The sequence below is a fragment of the Sus scrofa genome, chromosome 10 (assembly GCF_000003025.6).
Source record: "Sus scrofa isolate TJ Tabasco breed Duroc chromosome 10, Sscrofa11.1, whole genome shotgun sequence".
Taxonomy (NCBI): domain Eukaryota; kingdom Metazoa; phylum Chordata; class Mammalia; order Artiodactyla; family Suidae; genus Sus; species Sus scrofa.
In genome coordinates, this window is record NC_010452.4 from 48034704 (window position 1) to 48053393 (window position 18690).

The window sequence follows — 18690 nt, forward strand, 5'->3', positions numbered from 1 at the left end:
CCCCTCGCTTCACTGCTCATGAGTCTGTGATCTCAGATGTGCTGCCTATGTGTTGCCTTTGTCCCCAGGAGAACTTCCAGAAGGAAACACGTGGGTGGTGTGGAAGCTGTTACTGTCGTGTCTTCTTTCTAGATACATGTGCAGCTTGCTGTCTGTGTGTATGTTTTTAACATCGGATGTTAGCTATTCCCACTGCCGCTTCCCAGAAAAGCCCTCAAAGGGTGTTTTAGACTCTCCCAGGCTCTACGTCCATGCAGGTTCTTGTAGACACTTTTACTGGTGTAGTACGCCACTGTTTATTGAGAAGGACAGCACTGCGTAGTTTACATCACAAAAGCCAAGGGCATTTGATGCAGAAGCACCTGAAGCTCACCCATGACGTCATCCCAATGGTTTTGAATGACAGCGGGATACTCTACCGGGTGGGGCAGGGCCCTCCCTGTTTTCTGAAATGTGGTCCACAGGTGACCCTCCTCCTTGTCAGGACCTACAGAGTTCAGATCTGCGTTTTAGTGCGATCCTGGGGTGAGTCAAAACCATGTTGGAATTTGCACAAGCCCTGCTCTTGTGGGCCAGAAAAAAACATTATTCCCCAGTCTGGTTCCTGGCTGCAGGGGCCACAATCGAGCTGAGAGACAAGGCATTGAATGTACCGGCTTTCAAGGGTTAACTAAAAAGGATGCCATTCAGGAGTGGATTTTTTTAAAATTTGTCAATCAAAAATTGGAACCCTATTTCAGAAACCCTGCGAGAGACCAGAGTTCAAGTTCAAATCCATTTGAAAATCTATCAATGAGGACACGCACAAGGGGAGTAAGAAATTGCAGCACTTAGTGTCATTTTGCTGAAGAAAGGAGCTAGATTCCAGCCTCAAAAGTAGGGTAGGGACAAGATCTTGCACCAAAGGAGGGAGACATGGAGCCGTTTTTACTGCAGGTGCCCTGAGCTGGCAGATGGGGGCTTAAGGAGAACAGGGACTTAGCCTTTGAGAGAAAGATGGTGTTTAAAAAGTTGCTGTTGTGGCTCAGTGGAAATGAATCTGACTAACATCCATGAGGACACAGGGTCCATCCCTGGCCTGGCTCAGAGAGTTAAGGATCCAGCCTTGCCATGAGCTGGAGGGTAGGTCGCAGACGTGGCTCAGACCTTGTGTTGCTGTGGTGTAGGCCAGCAGCTGTAGCTCCAAGTCAACCCCTAGCCTGCGAGCCGCTATATGCCACGGGTGCAGCCCCTAAAAAGACAAAAAGAAAAAAAAAAAATTGAGTAAATTTGCAAGATCTTAGCGGCTTTATTTCAGTGACTCATGAATCAGGCCGCATTCAGTCAAGCAGATAGGAGCTCTGAGGAGCTGAACAAAAGGGGACTAACAGGCAGGAGGGAGCAGGATCAGGGAAGTTGTCCCAGGTGAGAGGTGGGCTGGTTCTGGCCAGGGCTCCGTCAGGCAGACGCCCTCACTGTGATGAGCAGGCGCGTCGGGACGGGACGGGTTCAGGATTCCATTTCACAGCTGAAGCCAGGTCTTGGTTTGGTGATGTGGAGCTTAGCCTAAGTGACTTCATTTTGGACCTGTTGTCTTATTAACAATGTCCGCCTTTTCAGCAGACTCTCAGCCTAAGACAGGTGGTCAAAATGTATGCGTGCTGCTTCCAGCTGCTGCTCTGGGGCTCTTCCCAGGTTTTGCTGAATCTCTGTGTGGTGTTCGTGGTTTGTGACATTGGGTCAGGTTTTTTGAGGAGACCGTTCTCTTTGTTCTTTTTCTGCTGTTCTCTTCTGAGGGAGCTCATTTACTTGGTGGCTGCAAAGTTGCATTGGAAGCTTTTGAGAGAACAGAGCACACGAGGGTGGCCCCTGTGCTGACTAAGCCGAGGCATGCCCAGTGCCTGGAGTTGACTTCGGAGCCATGGTTCCCCAAGACCCAGACTAATCAGAACCAAGTGAATCCAAGAAAGAGACCATTGAAGGAGTCCCTTTGTAAAGCTACCTGGCTAGTTTTGTGATCTTCCAGAGCTGAGTCTCAACCTCTCCAGAAGCGTCGGCCCAGGTGCAGCAGTGGTGTTGGTCACAGCACAGACACCTTGCTCAGCTACAGGACAGTCAAGGGGCTGTCTTTTCAAGAACAACTTTGGCCTGAAAGTCGAGGGATTTTTGTTGGGCAGCTATTGCTTTAGCAGCAGATTCTGCAATTTCTTGAAGAGTTGAGGAGAGATTCCTGATCAGAGCTTCACGTGTGCCACCTCGCAGCCAGGGCAGCAGGGACCTGCCAGGGGAAGCAAATTTTGCATCGTGAGTGCTTCCTGGTAATTCGTGTTGCAGGCTGTGGCTCAGCCTTCAAAAGGTGAATGCCTGGAGGCCAGTAGAAGTGAAGGCTCTGTACACAGCACCTGGGTTTTAGTCTGCTTGCCTTGCCTTGTGTCCCTGTCTTTGCACAGGGCCTGGATGCAAGGTTCCCCGGGGTTGTTAACCAGAGACACAGAAACAAACCCCCAGGGTTAGGGAGTTGGATACAGTAGAGAGAGGGGGTGCTGGCTGAGCTTGACCCAGAGAAACAGAGACCCTGGAAACCAGGCAGAGCTCTGTGATGGGCAGACCCATGTCATCAGCAGCAGAGAGGTCAATCAAACAGTTGTTTGGCGGTTGAATTTATCCCTCCCCCTTGCAATGGCCCGAGATATGTGAACAATGGCAGTATCTTTCCAGGACAAAGCCAAGCGAAAAGATGGACAAAAAAGGAACACCCTCACGGTGTCAGTGTTAGGAATAGGATGGTCAGAGAGGGCAGGAGGACGGGAGAGAGATGTCCTTCGCCTGCCATCTGGAGAGGAAGCAGTCTACCTCGGCGGCAGCCACTTCTCTTCCTAGTCAGTCTGATTCGAGGTCTCCAGCTTTGGCACGAGACCAGAGGTCAAGGGGAACCTTCATCAGTGGTAAAATGTATACCCGGAGTTCCCGTCGTGGCGCAGTGGTTAACGAATCCGACTAGGAATCATGAGGTTGCGGGTTCGGTCCCTGCCCTTGCTCAGGGGGTTAAGGATCCGGCGTTGCCGTGAGCTGTGGTGTAGGTTGCAGACACGGCTCGGATCCCGCGTTGCTGTGGCTCTGGCGTAGGCCGGTGGCTACAGCTCCGATTCAACCCCTAGCCTGGGAACCTCCATATGCCGTGGGAGCAGCCCAAGAAATAGCAACAACAACAACAACAACAACAAAAAGACAAAAGACAAAAAAAAAAAAAAATGTATACCCAAGGCCTGATACCACGTAGTATGGCAGCTGGTGGTCAAGAGTTCTTGGTAGGTTCCTTTCCATGAATCACTTTTGCAAAAAAAGCATCAGAGTAGAGAGTTCCCTTCATGGCTCAGTGGTTAACGAACCCAACTAGTATCCATGAGGTTGTGTGTTCGATCCCTAGCCTCGTTCAGTGGATTAAGGATCCCGTGTTACTGTGAGCTGTGCTGGAGGTTGCAGATGAGGCTTGGATCCTGCATTGCTGTGGCTATGGTGTAGGCCGGCAGGGATAGCCCCGATTCGACCCCTAGCCTGGGAACCTTCATATGCCATGGGTACAACCCTAAAAAGCAAAGAAAAGCTTAAAAAAAAAAAAAAAGTCCAAGTAAAACAATAACTAACTGTAAATGACAAAAGACAATGCCTGCTGCTAACGATCTAATGAGAGTTCACTTAGAATTGACGAAGGAAGTTTGGTTGTTTCTGTGATAGACGGCATTTTAAGAGTAGGAGCAATAACATTATGCCAAGACATATCACATTTCTAGGAATTTCACTCCATTTCTAGAATACTTACTTGGATTAAAAACATGCTTCCATACAAATAACTCAGAAGGTTGACCACCGCTTGGTTGACAATGCTTCCCGTGGAAGTGCGCACTGAACCCCATCCGTGTAACAGCTCTCCTGAGGTGAGGAACTGATGTTTGAAACCTGGCTTAGGTCACCATAAGAACGAGGGGACACATGCATTCAGTTGACAAGATGTTAGTGTGGAGTCGGCCAGGCAGAACCAAATCCAACCGAAAAGCCAAAAAAAGCAGGGGAGGCCTTCAGGTGGTGTTTATGACAGCATCAGGGAGAGAAGAAAAATCATGTTACAGGACAGGCCAGGGAGCCCCAGCACCATGGGCCACACTGGAGTTCTATTTTTTTTTAAGGCTACACCTGCAGCACATGGAGGTTCCCAGGCTAGGGGTCTCATCGGAGCTGTAGCCACCAGCCCATGCCAGAGCCACAGCAACGAGGGATCCGAGCCACATCCCTGACCCTACACCACAGCTCACGGCAACGCCAGATGCTTAACCCACTGAGCAAGGCCAGGGATCAAACCCACAACCTCATGGCTCCCAGTCGGATTTGTTAACCACTGAGCCACCACGGGCACTCCTGCAGTTCTAAACAGCAAAGGCAGCAGAATGAAAGATGACCTCCCTGGCCTGGCGCCCAGGAGATGCAGGCAAAGCCTGAGCCATCCAGATCGGGGAGCGGGGAGCGACGGAAAGGGGCCAACGGGAGGCAGAACAAACCTACAAGGGAGTGGAGGCGTCGGGCGATGGTGATTTTCACAGTACAGGAGAACATGGCAGAAATCAAGACAGGTACAGGCCTGGTCCAGCATCTGGGGACAGCTGTCCACAGCCGGTGTCGTCCACTTCTGGGGCCAGGAGGTTTTGAGTCAGATCACCGGTGGCTTTGCTGGTCCTGTGACTCCTCTCAGTTGGGGCGGATGCCTTCAAGTTCAGCCATGTAGGAACTGGTGAGCGGTACCAGAAAACACCCTTCCCGGGGGGGAGGCAGGAGTCCTTTCATCACTGTCTTTTCCAGTGGAAAATTCTCCAGGAAGTCAGGCAAGGGTCAGGGTGTATTCTTGTTCATGAGCTTCTTGAACCTGTAGGAGGAATAGAGAATAGGTGACTAGTGATTTATTTTTAATAGGTCCTGTTGGGCAGTTTGAGGGTCAGAGTATGGAGAATGAGGCAGAGGCGTGGAATACTATTTCATAGGGAGTGAGCGTATGTTTTGCAAAAGGCGAGGACTTGAGGTTGGAAAGGACCATGACAGCACCTTCATCAAGGGAAGTTTCAAAGTCTCAGAAACTTTGCCTCACTGGGCTTTCACGACGTCATTCGTCTTTTCCATTAGTCCTGAAGGCAGCCTCTGTAACAGAAGGACTCTGCAGAGTTCTTGGGTTACCTGACCAGGAAAATGAGCGCCACAGTCACTGTGCAAAAATGATGGGGGCGCCGCATAGAAGGATGGTGTTTGGAAGTAATTTCTTTGCTATAAAAGAGGCAGTCGCTTATCGGTAGGCAAAAGCTTCCACCCAGTGAGAAACCTAACAGGTCACGCCCAGTACACATTTGTTCACTTGTTCTCAACAATTGTGTTGCGTCTGAAAATTTCTCGAGACATTAAACAGCTAGCCAGCGTCTGACGTTAGCTTCCTTGCTGACACATTTTGGAACAGAGATAACATGAACTTATTTGACCCAGAATAAACGTTGTACGTGTCTGCATTGTATTTAACATACCTACTTGGATTAGACCAACAAACGTACGCTAGCTTTTTTTCACTCAAGATTTTTCCTAAACCATGTGAACTTGAAAAACATCCGGGTTAAGTTTCTATATTTCTCAGGTTTGGAATACATAATTGGGTAAGCCCTTAATGGTTCAGCCAATTAAATATGCTCTTTTACAAATTAATTTTGGCAGTAGCATTCAGAGGTAGGAAAACATTACAAATTTGCAACATACACACATAGACAGATGCAGAGATCGTAAAGCTTTTGTTGTAAAATTTTAGCCATGAGATAAGTACAATAATGCAAAACTCATTAGTTTGTAGAAGAACAGTTTTAGCCAAATCCCATTTCTGGACGTTGGAGTGAGTGAAGGTTACCTGCTCCGATGGCAAACCCTTTGTCGTTCATTACCGTTTGTGGAAAAGACACTTAAGATTTTTCATTCACCTAAGTTCCAAATAGCCTTCTCCTTTTTTTTCCTCCTTCTGGCAAGAAGTTAGCGTTTCTAAGAAGCTGGCCTGGGGACCAGTTCCTGGAGAGGCCAGGTGGGACGGTCACATCTCAGAGGCACAGGAAAAGAGTGCAGGTTCCTCCGAAAGGGACTTTTCTTTCCCTAGTCCAGGTCTTTTACAGGCTCTGCAACCTTTTGTGATCATCAGGGAACATTCTGGGGCTGCTGCACAGGATAGAGGGGCTTTGAGTTGCTTCTGGAGCTGCATTTCTGTCCCTGCCAAGCCCAGCTTTCTAAAACAGGGACAGTTGGGGAATGAGGCTGCAGGGTGACGGACGTCACAGCCTGTCCCTCCCACCCAACTACACTGTCTTCCGTTTGCTGCTTTAGATCAGGAAGATGCTCTTCAACCAACAGAGCAGAAGATTCCTGCGCCCTGCATGTAGCGCTTTGTCTCTGGAATGTTTTCCTTTCCCTCCGGGCACATGGGTTCACTTAGATTTAGGAGATTAAAAAAAAAAAAAAAAAAAAGTTCCTACAGGCTCTGAATATCAGCTTCCAGTTTGGCCAATTTGTGACCAGCGAGCTGCTGAAACAAGCCTTTCCAGTATCTTGTCAGGGGGACAAACGGTAAATATTCTGGGCAGCACTGAAAGACCCCGTGGACGCAAGGGGCCTTCCCAAGGAGGGTGCAGAGCCAGTCCCAGGGACAGCCAGGAAGACCGACCTAGTCAGTCCCCAAGGGCCGGCGCCCCTCGCAGGGCACGCAGCCTCCAATGGGGGGGCTACTTCCATTTCGATCACATCCCCCCCCCCCAACATCACCAAAGTCAGGACACAAAAGATGAGACAAACACGGAGGCAACAGCTGTCCCAGGGAGAGGAACGCCCATCCAGTGGGGTCGGGATACGGAAAGGAAAGGACGTGAAAGCTGACCTTTCTCAATGGAGCACTGCAGATGCAGGGGAGCCGGTGCTGTTGGGATTTCCCACCTGTACCAGATCGCACCTGCAGGCTCCGGAGCGAGTAGGGCTTAAAGTGCAGAGTAAAGGAGCTCCTGATGTGGCTCAGCACGTTACGAACTCAACATAGTGTCCTTGAGGATGAGGTTCGATCCCTGGCCTCGCTCAGTGGGTTAAGGATCCGGCGTTGCCCTGAGCTGGGGTGTAGGCCGAAGATGAGGCGTGGAGCCCGTGTTCCTGTGGCCGTGGCGTCGGCCGGCGGCTGCAGCTCCAATTTGGCCCCTAGCCTGGAAACCTCCATATGCCGAAGGTGCGGCCCTAAAAAGCAAAAATTGATAATAATAATAAAGTGGAGAGTGTAGCTCCAGTGTCTCCCAGAATTGGGCAAGGTTTTCCATTCATTTTCATACTCATTTCTGCTTGGCTATTGAAGGGAGTAACAGCAGGACCGTTGGTAGCAGCTACAGGACAGTCCCTCAGAGTCCCATCAACCCTGCCAGAGCTCAGCCGGGGTCCTCCTTGGAGATGTGGGGGGCTTTTGTTTACAGGTGCACAGTGTCCTCAGGCGGCGGGATGATCAGGAGGAGGGTTGGGGGGCGCAACCAACCCTGCTCCTGGTCGAGAGGGGAGCAGTAGGGGCTACTGCCAGTGTCCCAGTCTTTTAGTTTTGGTCTCTCTGTACCCTTTAATGTTTGGATTAGCCTCGTGCAATGAATCTGCCCATGAAGCTGTTTGGGAATTTTGGAGGCTTCCAAGCACAACAGGTTCCCCTTCCACTTGCTCGATCGGGGGAGCCCTCTTTTGAGCGCACTGCTTTCCCTTCTTTTTTGTGGCCGAACCAACCCACGGCCTGTGAAAGTTCCCAGGCCAGGGATCAAACCTGTGCTGCAGTTGCAAACTGCATCACAGCCGCGACGCCGCCAGATCCTCAAGCCACTGCACCCCCCAGGGAACTTGGAGTGCACTTCCTCGCATGAACAAGGCTGATGGGCCCATTCCTCACGGTGACCCCGCCGTTTGTTCTAGTTTGCCTTGAGTAAGATGGGTCGGTGTGCACACGGACAGACCATTGTCTCTTTTCACGTAAAACCGCTGGGGCGAGGGTGGGGGGTGTCCTGAGGTGGGAGGGGCACCCTTAAAGCATTCAGAGGCCTGGGATCCCATCTTTGGCGTTTTTCCTAGAGCACAGAAAAGAATCCTAAGATGGCCTGAGGGGTGTGCTTAGGGCTGGGGTCCGGGTTTTGTTTGACAGCTTGCCTTTCACAAGAGGCTTCTTTTTTCGGCCCTGGATGCCGGATCCGGCAGCAGGTGTCCCTCGTTACAAGGAATGTTCTTGCAGGTGGTCAGCGACCTGTTGTGAACCTTGCTTGTCTGTGGCCACCTTATCCTGACCTGGGAGCCTCGTGTAGTGTGGAGACAGTTGTGTCTCCTTAGGTGCTCGCCACCTGCCTTCCAATTTTTTAGTTTTGTGCTCAGGAAAACGACACTTTTAAATCTAAACCAAGTCCATTCTCATTCAGGAACCAAAAGAGTACTCACCAGAAGACAGACTGTCTGTGTCCAAATCCCAAATAAAGTTGGACATGTCAACCAAACGGAGGGAGCTTGAAATCAGCCGTATCCCTCAGATGCCATGGCTGCCTCCAAACTTTAAAAAAACAAACAAACAAAAAAAACTGTCCGAGTTCCCATTGTGACTCAGCAGTTAACAAACCCAACTCGTACCCATGAAGACTCAGGTTCGATCCCTGGCGTTGCTGTGAGCCGTGGTGTAGGTTGAAGACGCGGCTTGGATCTCACATGGCTGCGGCTGTGGTGTAGGCCAGCGGCTACAGCTCTGATTCAACCCCTAGCCTGGGACCCTCCATATGTTGTGGGTACGGTCCTAAAAAGAGCCCCCCCCCCAAAAAAAGGAAAAAATCAACTTCACTCAAGTTGCAGCCCAGTTCCTTGTGGAATTAGAAACTGTCTTTGTCTTACAAACCTAGTCTTTACAAGAACAGAAATGTAGCCCTGGGAGCAATTCAAAGCACATGTATCCTTTTTTGTCAATCCCCAAACACCCCGTTCATCTCAGGAGGCCTGCAGACACTGTGAAAGACCTGAATTTAGGAAAGAAAAGGCCTTCTTAGAGGAACCCTCACCCCTTCCCTATGCCTTTGAGATGTCAGTCACCCACCCGGTGTCTCAGGAATTGTTACCCAGCACAGCTCTTAGAAATGCAAACTTCAGCAGGGGGTAATTCTTAGCAAAAGGAAGAAAAAGAGAGTCAAGGCTATTCAGAACTTAGCTTTGGTGCATGAAAAATGTTACGTGTCTTCTCCGCAACGGAGCAGGTGACCTTCATTTATTCCAACTTCCAGAAACATGGTTAGGATCCAACTGTTCTTTTATCAACTAACGTTAATGGGTTTTTTAAAAACCAGATGAGAAAGAGTCACAAAATCCAGTATGCCTTCATCTGTTTGCTGGTAGAGAAGTCAGTAAATTCAATAGAAAAATATCAGTGGCTGCTTATTCTCAGCCATAAACTGGTTCACAGGGTTGTGTTTAAGATGCTCTTGAGGAGCTCCCATCGTGGCTCAGCAGAAACGAATCTGACGAGCATCCATGAGGACTTAGGTTCAATCCCTGGCCTTGCTCAGTGGGTTAAGGATCTGGCATTGCTCTGAGTTGTGATGGAGGTCGCAGACCTGGCTCTGGTCCCGTGTGGCTGTGGCTGTGGCATAGGCTGGCAGCTGCAGCTCCAATTCAATCCCCAGCCTGGGGTCCTCCGTATGCCTTGGGCACAGCCCTAAAAAAACGAAAGACAAAAAAAAAGATGCTCTTGCAACTGCTCTCCTTTGCATCTCTGCCTGTCCCCGACCCCCAACCGGGACCCCAACGCAAGGTATGAGATCAGCATCAGGGGAAGAAATCACCTTCTGACATTGATGGAAAATCCTTGTGCTGTTTCCCCATAGATATCCCTTCCCCCCCACCCCCAAACAGCACGTGCTCTGGGGAGGTCAGACCTGCAGACCCAGCCTGAACACCACCCAGACCTACTCAGCTAGAGACACAAACCAGTGTCAGACACAGGAATGTTCTTCCCCAAACCGAAGGCTGTGGTGAAAGCCTCCAGGGTTTATCCCTTTAGGAGTCGGCACAAATGAACCCTCAGAGGTGACGATGGGGGAAAGCTGAAAGCCAAGGATGAGCACAGAGATAAGCCCGGACACTGCAGCCACAGGAGGACAGGACAGAGGGCGGACTCTCTGCTCAGGCCACCTGGACTGCTTGATTACGCAGCCTCTGGCACCTCCTGGGCAACTTCCCACCTCTGGGCAGTGAGATGAAGGGTGATCTGGAGCTTGCCCTGCAAGAGCTGGTTTAGGGTCACGGGACAGGGGCTCTTTTTCGTGATGAGGCTTCAGCGGACCCTCCAACAGATTTGAACTGCCCTGGTCTGCTTCGATTTTTCCCACTAAATATACAGTTATCCCTCCCTATCTGCTGATGTGGATCCGCACATGTGAAGGTACCGCCCACGCAGTACCAGCTGTACCGCAGCACTTTGGATCAGGGATTGAGCCTCCTCGGACTTTGGCATCCACGGGGCTCTGGGAACCCCGCCCCTGTGGGTACCAAGGAATGACTGTACCTCTGCCCAGTCCACATCAGGATGCATCCCCAACAGACTTTTTTTTTTTTTCTTTTTGCCATTTCTTGGGCTGCTCCCTCGGCATAGGGAGGTTCCCAGGCTAGGGGTCGAATCGGAGCTGTAGCTGCCAGCCTACACCACAGCCACAGCAACTCGGGATCTGAGCCGCGTCTGCGACCTACACCACAGCTCACGGCAACGTTAACCCACTGAGCAAGGGCAGAGATTGAACCCGAAACCTCATGGTTCCTAGTCAGATTCGTTAACTACTGAGCCACGACAGGAACTCCCCCAACAGACTTTTTTAAAAAGTTTTTTCTATATACATTCCTATGTATTTTCAGTACTTTTTTTCTTTTTAGAGCTGCACCTTCAGCATATGGAAGTTCCCAGGCTAAGGGTCAAATCGGAGCTGCAGCTGCTGACCTATATCACAACCACAGCGATGCCAGATCCGAGCCACATCTGGGTGACCTGCAGCACAGCTCACAGCAACGCCAGATCCTTAACCCACTGATCAAGGTCAGGGATCGTACCCACATCCTCATGGATACTTGTCGGGTTCTTAACCCACTGAGCCACAAGGGAACTCCTCCGTGCTTTTTAAATAATCACACAACTGTATGTTATTTAAACAGCACTGTTTTAACAGTCTATTGAATCCCCTCATTTTCCAGAAATGTGCTTCCAGGACAGAATACAAATCCAGTGTGAACTCTGAAGGGATCCAGGCCAAGGGGTCCTGGCCTCAGCTGCACAGGCAAATCAGTTGGGGGCTTGGAAAGCTCCCAACACTCAAATCCACCACGGGCCAGTTAAACCTGCCGCCCTGGGGTGGGGCCCACACACAAGTGTTCTGGGGGCCCCCAGGCAACTCCCCCGAGCAGCTGAGTGTCAGGACCGCTGCATGAGGGTTAGCGCCATTCTCCTCCACAGACGTTCAGTTTCGGTCTCCGCTGCATGAATTTGCTGCAGTCTACGAGAACCTTCCATAAACTCAGCTCTGTCTCAGGCCTGGTTCCTCCCGATCAGGGTCGGGCCCCCTAGAAGCACGTACATCTGAGCGCAGACCGGCCCGTGTCATTCTCCGCTCACCGCCCCCTCTCTTCTTGCGTCCCCTGCAGGAGCTACGGTGACAGCTGCTTCCTGGACTCCGCCCTCTATCCAGAACTAGCTGATGTCCAGTGGTACGGGCAGGAGAAAGCCAAGCCCGGAACCCTCGTGTGAGCCAGCCGGCCTCCATCTGACCACCTCGACGCCATTCTGAGATCACCTCACTGCCTCTCATTTGCCTTACCCAGACGCACTGTCACCCTGCACCAGCTTCGGCCCCCAGCACTTTCGCTCTCCCGTCTCCGCATCCCCTCACCCTCAAAAACAAACACAAAAAAACCTGACCGAGGAGACATTCTGGAAGGTTCCGGTCCCACTGTGTGTCCCCTGGCTCTCTTGCCCAGAGAGCCAGGCACCAATCCTCAATGGCCCCTTGGTGGCTCCCCCACCTGCCGTGACAGCCTCCAGGCCAGGAACCGTCAGGGAGGCTGGCTGACATCAAATTCCTGTGGACGAGTGGCATTGGTAGAGAACAGGACGGGGACTTACGTACAGGGTGGTCCAGAAAGACGATAAAAGCCGAGGCCAAGCTGCCACCTGTAGGCCATCCAAACACTTGGCGAAGAGGGTGCCTCGTGGAATAGTCGGTGCACAGCTGAAATCCTTCCTGGGAGCAGTGGCTGTTGGGGGAGGGAGGGGAGAAGGGGAAAAAAAAAAGAAGCTGAACACATCAAGAGATGCATCAGAAGATCACAATCAGTTCTATGCTGCCAAAGATTTTAAAAAAATGAAAAAATACACAAAAAATTAAGAGGGGCCAAGAAGACATTCTTTCTGCAATGACGTCTCTTTTAAATCCTCAACTGCTACTGTATTCCCCCCGCCCCGTGAAAGTCAACCGTCTGTACTGTCCCCCTCTTGTCCCCGCTCCCTTAACATTCCACCTCCCGCCTCCACCGAGAGCCCGAGACACTAACCCACTGTGAGGGTCCAGTCGGGGGAGGCGGCTTGGCTGGCGTTGCTGACTTGGAGCTCCATGAGCCTGGACCTGAAGGAGAACAGACGGGCAGAGGGCGGGGAGTAGCCGAGTGGACGCCCAGCCCTGGCCTTTGGAGGGGTAGGGGTTCAGGCCTAGACACAGAGCTGCTTTCCTCTGGGGCCTTGTAGGAAACATAAGATGATGATCGCTCAAAGTGATTCTCATTAAAACAACCAGTAAAAGTGAATCCTGTTTTTTCCCCCCCTGCACAAGGTGTTTCATTTTCTTTTGTATGCGAAGCCAAGGGAAAAGCACACTGCCATCCATTCAAGTGTTTTAACTGTTGTGGCCCATCTTCTGTTAGCACTTGTGTGACAAAGAGCTCAGATGTCTTTGGTCTTTCTCAAGATGTCACTTATTCCAAGGACCCAACTGTGCCCTTAGGGAGGAAGGGAGTCCTTACGTGTCTACTAGCTGGCAGGCAGAGCAGGGTTGGGGAAAAAAAAAATATATCAGCTCCCAGAGGGCCCGTATGCCTACAACACCATCAGCCACCCTGACATGTGTCACTGATCTGCAGATACCAAGAAAGGAAGAGGAAAGAGGTGTGTGGGAGCTGCACGTTTACATGTGTTTTGAGCTTTGCTTAACGCACAACTGGAAAGCCATCAATCTTCAAAGGCCTCAAAAATACTTTTATAGTAATAACAAGTGCACACTCTTCGTTGGGTTATTTCAAATGGCACAAACACGGTCTCCACAGAGGTGGTACGCTGTGCTTATTGGCTCAAGGGGGGAGGTGGGGTGGGTTGGAGGGATTATTTTTTTTCTCACTTGTCATGACATCCTATGGGAAAGGTATTGGACAGCCAGGGACAGGAGCTGGGGTGGGGCTAGATACTCGGGCAAGCAGAATGGAGGTTAGCTTTGGCGTAAAAAGAGAACTCTGTTTTTTTTAATGTGTAGGTAATCCAAGAATAACAATAGACTCTACCAGACCCAGAGGGTAAGAATGGACACTAAAATGAAATAAATCACCATGGTGGTCCCCCTGCTGTAACTGGAAAAGCACCATGGGGGTGACTCCAGCGGGGCTCGCAGCAGGCTGGGGCCGGTCTGGACAATGCAGGGCCTGGGCTCCCCGGCCCTGCACGCAGCTGGGCTGGCCACACCAGCCTGTGGTAAGGACAGAGAGTCGCAGAATCTGTTAGGATAACCCCTGCAGGAGAAATAGACCCACTGTACTAGTAAATGATTCTGGGGATTGAAATGGGAGGAGCAGTTTGCTCTTGTTTTGATGGTCAGAGGTACACAAAGCAGGGTTACTGCCTCCCCTGTTTGGAAACACTATGTCTTAGGCTGCGTTCTTTTTTCCCCAAAGAGGACGCAGGAATAAGCAAACTGAACTCTGTGCCACAGGGAAAGAGAGGAGCGGACAAGGCTCCATGGCTGCAGGTTATACGACGTGGCTCGTCGTTAGAAACCAAGGCTGAAGTCAGATCGCGTGTTTCAGCCCAGCTGGGTTACAAGGAAGGAGAGGAAAATCCTTTCTCCGCCCCTGGGTTTGGGAACCGGGAGGCCGGAAGGAATGGAGCTGGGGAAGGGGAGCGTAATCACAGTTCACAAACATCGTGAGAGTCTGGTAGTAAAGACAGAGATTAAGTAAAACAGGTTTTACTGTTGCGCTGCGTTCAGTTCCTACGAGATGTACATAAAGTGTTGGTCCTTTGAGACGGACATGCTTGATGATCCGTATGGTGGGAAACGAGAGTTACTGTACACAAGCACTGGCAAGCTCTTTATAGACCCCTATTTCTTTAAAGCAAATTCAGATGAAATAGGAAACCCCTGGTCTGCTATACAGCCCCTATTGGATTCTTTGGTTACGTGTAAGAAATTGCCTGTTTAGCCAGAAGGCTGGTGAAAATACCTACATCAGACTTTTTTTTTTTTTAATTTTATTATATGCAGGTGAGTGTCGAAACTGTTAAAATTCCAATTTGTTTTCATCCAGTATTAGTTTAGTTCTCCACATACATAGCAAACCCCATCCAGGTGCTATCAGATGACCAGTTACTGCTTAATTAACTCGGTGTAAAGTTTGACATACACATTAATGTCAATAGTTTATTACAAGTTGTGTAAAACGGACTCTAGTTTAAAAATGGGGAGAAAAGGATTAGGTTGCTCCTGAAACTGACTGTAGAGCATGTAAAATGATTTGACTGGATTCTGTTCAACTGTAATCAATGACAAAGATGTATGTTGTAGACAAAGTGGCAGAAATTAAAAAGAAATCTGCTTTTAATTTATTCTTTTTGTATTAAGAATTTGTATAGTACCTTTACATTTTGCAAAACGGTGTTGTCAACACTTATTAAAAGCATTTTCAAAATGAAAAGATCTCACTGGCCTCTTGGACATTCTGTATGTTTCTCACTGATAAATATGCCTGAGCACGTTCCTGAATCAGCATTCAGTTGCCTGTATCATCATCAGGCTTTCTTTTTTTTTTGCCGCCCGGTGGCACATGGTGTTCCCAGGCCAGGTATCAGAGCCAAGCCACAGGTGCAACAACACCGGATCCTTAACCCACTGTGCCAGGCCTGGGATCCAACATGCATCCCAGTACTCCAGAGACACCACTGATCCCTTTGTGCCACACTGGGAGCTCCCCAGCTCATTTTTAAAGTCACTCTATACAGATGATGGTCTCACTGGCTTGCTCCATGATGTAGACAAGTTTGTTTAGTAAAGGCTAATTCTTATTCTGGTTTCCTTTTGTTAGTTATGCAAAGATAAAACATTCTCAGGTAATTCTTTTACAAAAAGGGTTTGAGACAGGAGGTCATCCTTTGGTTAGGATGTTGCTTTAGAATTTGTTCATGACAAATAGTTACCCTGGTGCAGTATATGCTAGGCAGGGCATAGTTCCCACAGGACAACCCAACGTGGAAGGAACGCTGAGGGTGGGGAGTTCTCACTGTGGCCTCACGGAATCAGTGACGTCTCTGCAGTGCTAGAATTCGGGTTCAATCCCTGGCCCGGTGCAGTGCGTTAAAAGACACGGGTGCTGCTGCAGCTGTGGCTTGGGTGCCACACCTGGAGGGCATTCCTTATGCCACAGGGCAGCCAAAAAAGACAAAGAAATAATAAATACTGAGCCATCTGGGCTCTGGGGGTATCTCGGTCTCTGTTGCAGGTGGTCCCTGGTTCCGTGTAGGACACAAAGGGGCAACTGGGGAGACAGGCAGGAAGCTCGGGCTCTTTACGGACACTGTTCATCATGCCACAGCGCAGACGCTGTCACCCACGCTCTACATCCTGTCACCAAAGCAGCCAGGCCTGCAGGTACAGACAGTCTCAGTCTGATGGGCAAATGGATGACTGGCTTACTTTGGCGGAGCCTCTGCTGTAACTGCACCCCTGGCCCCCTAACCCACCACTGCATCAATGCACTAGCACCAAACTAGAAGTCTGGCAGCCAGGAGCATCCCTAGGATGGAGAACCCTTGCTGAAGCATCTGCCACCAGTGCAGGCTAACCCTGTCAACGATGGAAACAAGCCATGGGGGCTCCGAGCACATCAGGACAGCTTAAGACTCCTAAGCCTGGGAGTTCCCGTCGTGGTTCAGTGGTTAACGAATCTGACTGGGAACCATGAGGTTGTGGGTTCGGTCACTGGCCTTGCTCAGTGGGTTAAGGATCCGGCATTGCCGTGAGCTGTGGTGAAGGCTGCAGATGCAGCTCAGATCCTGTGTTGCTGTGGCTGTGGCGTAGGCCGGTGGCTACAGCTCCGATTCGACCCCTAGCCTGGGAACCCCCATATGCCATGGGAGCGGCCCAAGAAATGGCAAAAAAGACAAAAAACCAAAAAAAACAAAACTCCTAAGCCTGTCCTTGGCAGAGCAACCAGGGCTTCTGTATCAAGATGACTGACACTGATTCAAACAAATAGGATCCTCTTCAGCTCTTCAGTCTTTTACATGTAGATATAAATATAGATCTTTCTACTCAGGAAATACACCTACTGTCTCCTCATTAAGCTCTACCACGTGAAAGCAACCAGCCCACAGGAAGTTGACTTTCTTGTTTCCTACGCCTTCCTGCTTTTTGCTACACACGCCTGCGCACGCGCACACACACACACACACACACGCACACGCACAGGCTCTTTACATTGTTCCAACAAGGCAATTCCAAAAAGTCATTATTTCAGTTCATAGAGAACACAACATAATCACTTGATCTCAGTAGAAAGCATTAACAAGAGCCAGGCCTGCCTTCCTTACTCCGAGAACAACAGCTCAAAATAAGCTCAGGCATGAAATTCTCTCTAAAAAAGAGCAACATCAGAGACCCACTGATGTCGGCCAGCAGGCAGTCAGTGGGCCGCAGCTGAAGTCATTCATTCACCGCGTGGTCCATGAGCAGTCCTTCCAAAGCTTAGACTCTCGTGGACCAGACACACAGGCAGGTGGCCACCACACGAGGAAATGAGGTCACAGGCATTAAACACATGGAAGGAGGAGAGTAAAATGAGTCCCATGATAAGAGATCATCGAGTATGTCAACGGCATCTCATGGATCTCACTCAAGGAGCTGCCTGGTCAAAGAGATGGCAGGGAAAAGGTGGAAGCATGTGCAGAGGTATAACCTCTTGGCCACACACAAAGTCACTCCTCCAGCAGAGTCACTATCTATTCAGGTAAGAGCTGGGAGTTCCCTGGTGGTCTAGTGGTTAGGATTCAGTGCTTTCGCCACAGCAGCCCAGGATCAATCTCTAGTCTGAGAACTGAGATCCTACATCAAGTGCTGCACGATGCAGACAAAAACAAAAAACAAAGGTTTAACAACAATATTCAGGTAAGGGCTGAAAGGCCTGGATTGCAATTCAGGAGTATGAACATAAGCAGACTAACTGATAGGGCCCATATGTGTAATTGCACCACGGTTTTTTCCTTTGTGTGTATGTGTGTGTGTGTGTGTGTGTGTTTTAAAGGCCACACCCACGGTGCATGGAAGTTCCCAGGCTAGGGGTCGAATCAGAGCTGTAGCTGCTGACCTACACCACAGCAACTCAGGATCCGAGCCACGTCTTCAACCTACACCGCAGCTGACGGCAACACCGGATCCTTAACCCACCGAACGAGGCCAGGGGTCAAACCTGCAGCTTCATGGATACTAGCTGGGTTCATTACCACTGAGCAATAGTGGGAACTTTTCCAACATTTTTTTAATATATATAAAAAACCATTTTTCTCTACATAATTTTTCACCCCACAAACGAGGAGGTTCCTTTTGTTTTTCACTCATTGATCCATTTTCTGTCAAGCTCTCTCCAAGCATGCTTCCATTCCTCCCACTCCACCAAAACCATGCTTGTCAAGATCAAGGATGATGCCCCACAAGGCCAAATCCAATGGTTAATTCTGTTCTCTGTTATGTGACTTACCAGCAGCACCGGACACAGCTGATCCCTCCTGCTTCCTTCATGGGAACAGTCTTGTCACTTGAATTCCAGGACGCTGCATTCTCCAGGTTGCCCTCCTTCCAATCTCCTTGGTAGCTTTTCTTCACATTCCCAAGGTCCCAGAGCTCAGCTTCCTCTTTTTCTTTTTTTTCTCCTTTTCCTGTCTTTTTAAGGATACACCCACGGCATATGGAGGTTCCCAGGATCGGGGTCGAATCAGAGCTACAGCTGCCAGCCTACACCACAGCCACAGCAACGTCAGATCCGAGCCACATCTGCGACCTACACCACAGTTCACAGCAATGCCGGATCCTTAACCCCCTGAGGCCAGGGATTGAACCCGAAACCTCATGGCTCCTCCTAGTCAGATTCATTTCTGCTGTGCCATGACAGGAACTCAAGTCTTCCTCTTTATTGTCCGCAGCCACTTCCTGTAGCTCTCACCTTGTCCCGTGGTTTTAAATGTCATCTGTAGGCTGATGCCACCTGTATTCATCCCTATAGCCTGGACCCCCTGTCTGAAACTTGTATATCCTCCAGCCCACTCAACATCTCCAGGTGAGTGTCTAACAGGCTAACACGTCCCAAACTGAGTTT

The 18690-nt window shown here is 50.0% G+C and overlaps 1 protein-coding gene across 14 annotated transcripts in view; it reads left to right on the forward strand.

Moving 5' to 3' along the window:
• The window catches only part of FRMD4A (FERM domain containing 4A), a 664082-nt gene extending 649837 nt beyond the window's left edge, over positions 1 to 14245 (forward strand). For 8 of the 14 annotated variants that reach the window (XM_021064221.1, XM_021064222.1, XM_021064223.1 and 5 more), the window contains one exon: positions 11713 to 14245. In XM_021064221.1, coding sequence (XP_020919880.1) covers positions 11713 to 11815 — 103 coding nt within the window. In that variant the 3' untranslated portion in view covers positions 11816 to 14245. Of the gene's footprint in view, positions 1 to 68; positions 4263 to 11712 lie in introns of those variants that run through there. The other 6 variants (XM_021064219.1, XM_021064214.1, XM_021064224.1 and 3 more) reach the window with 3 other exon arrangements.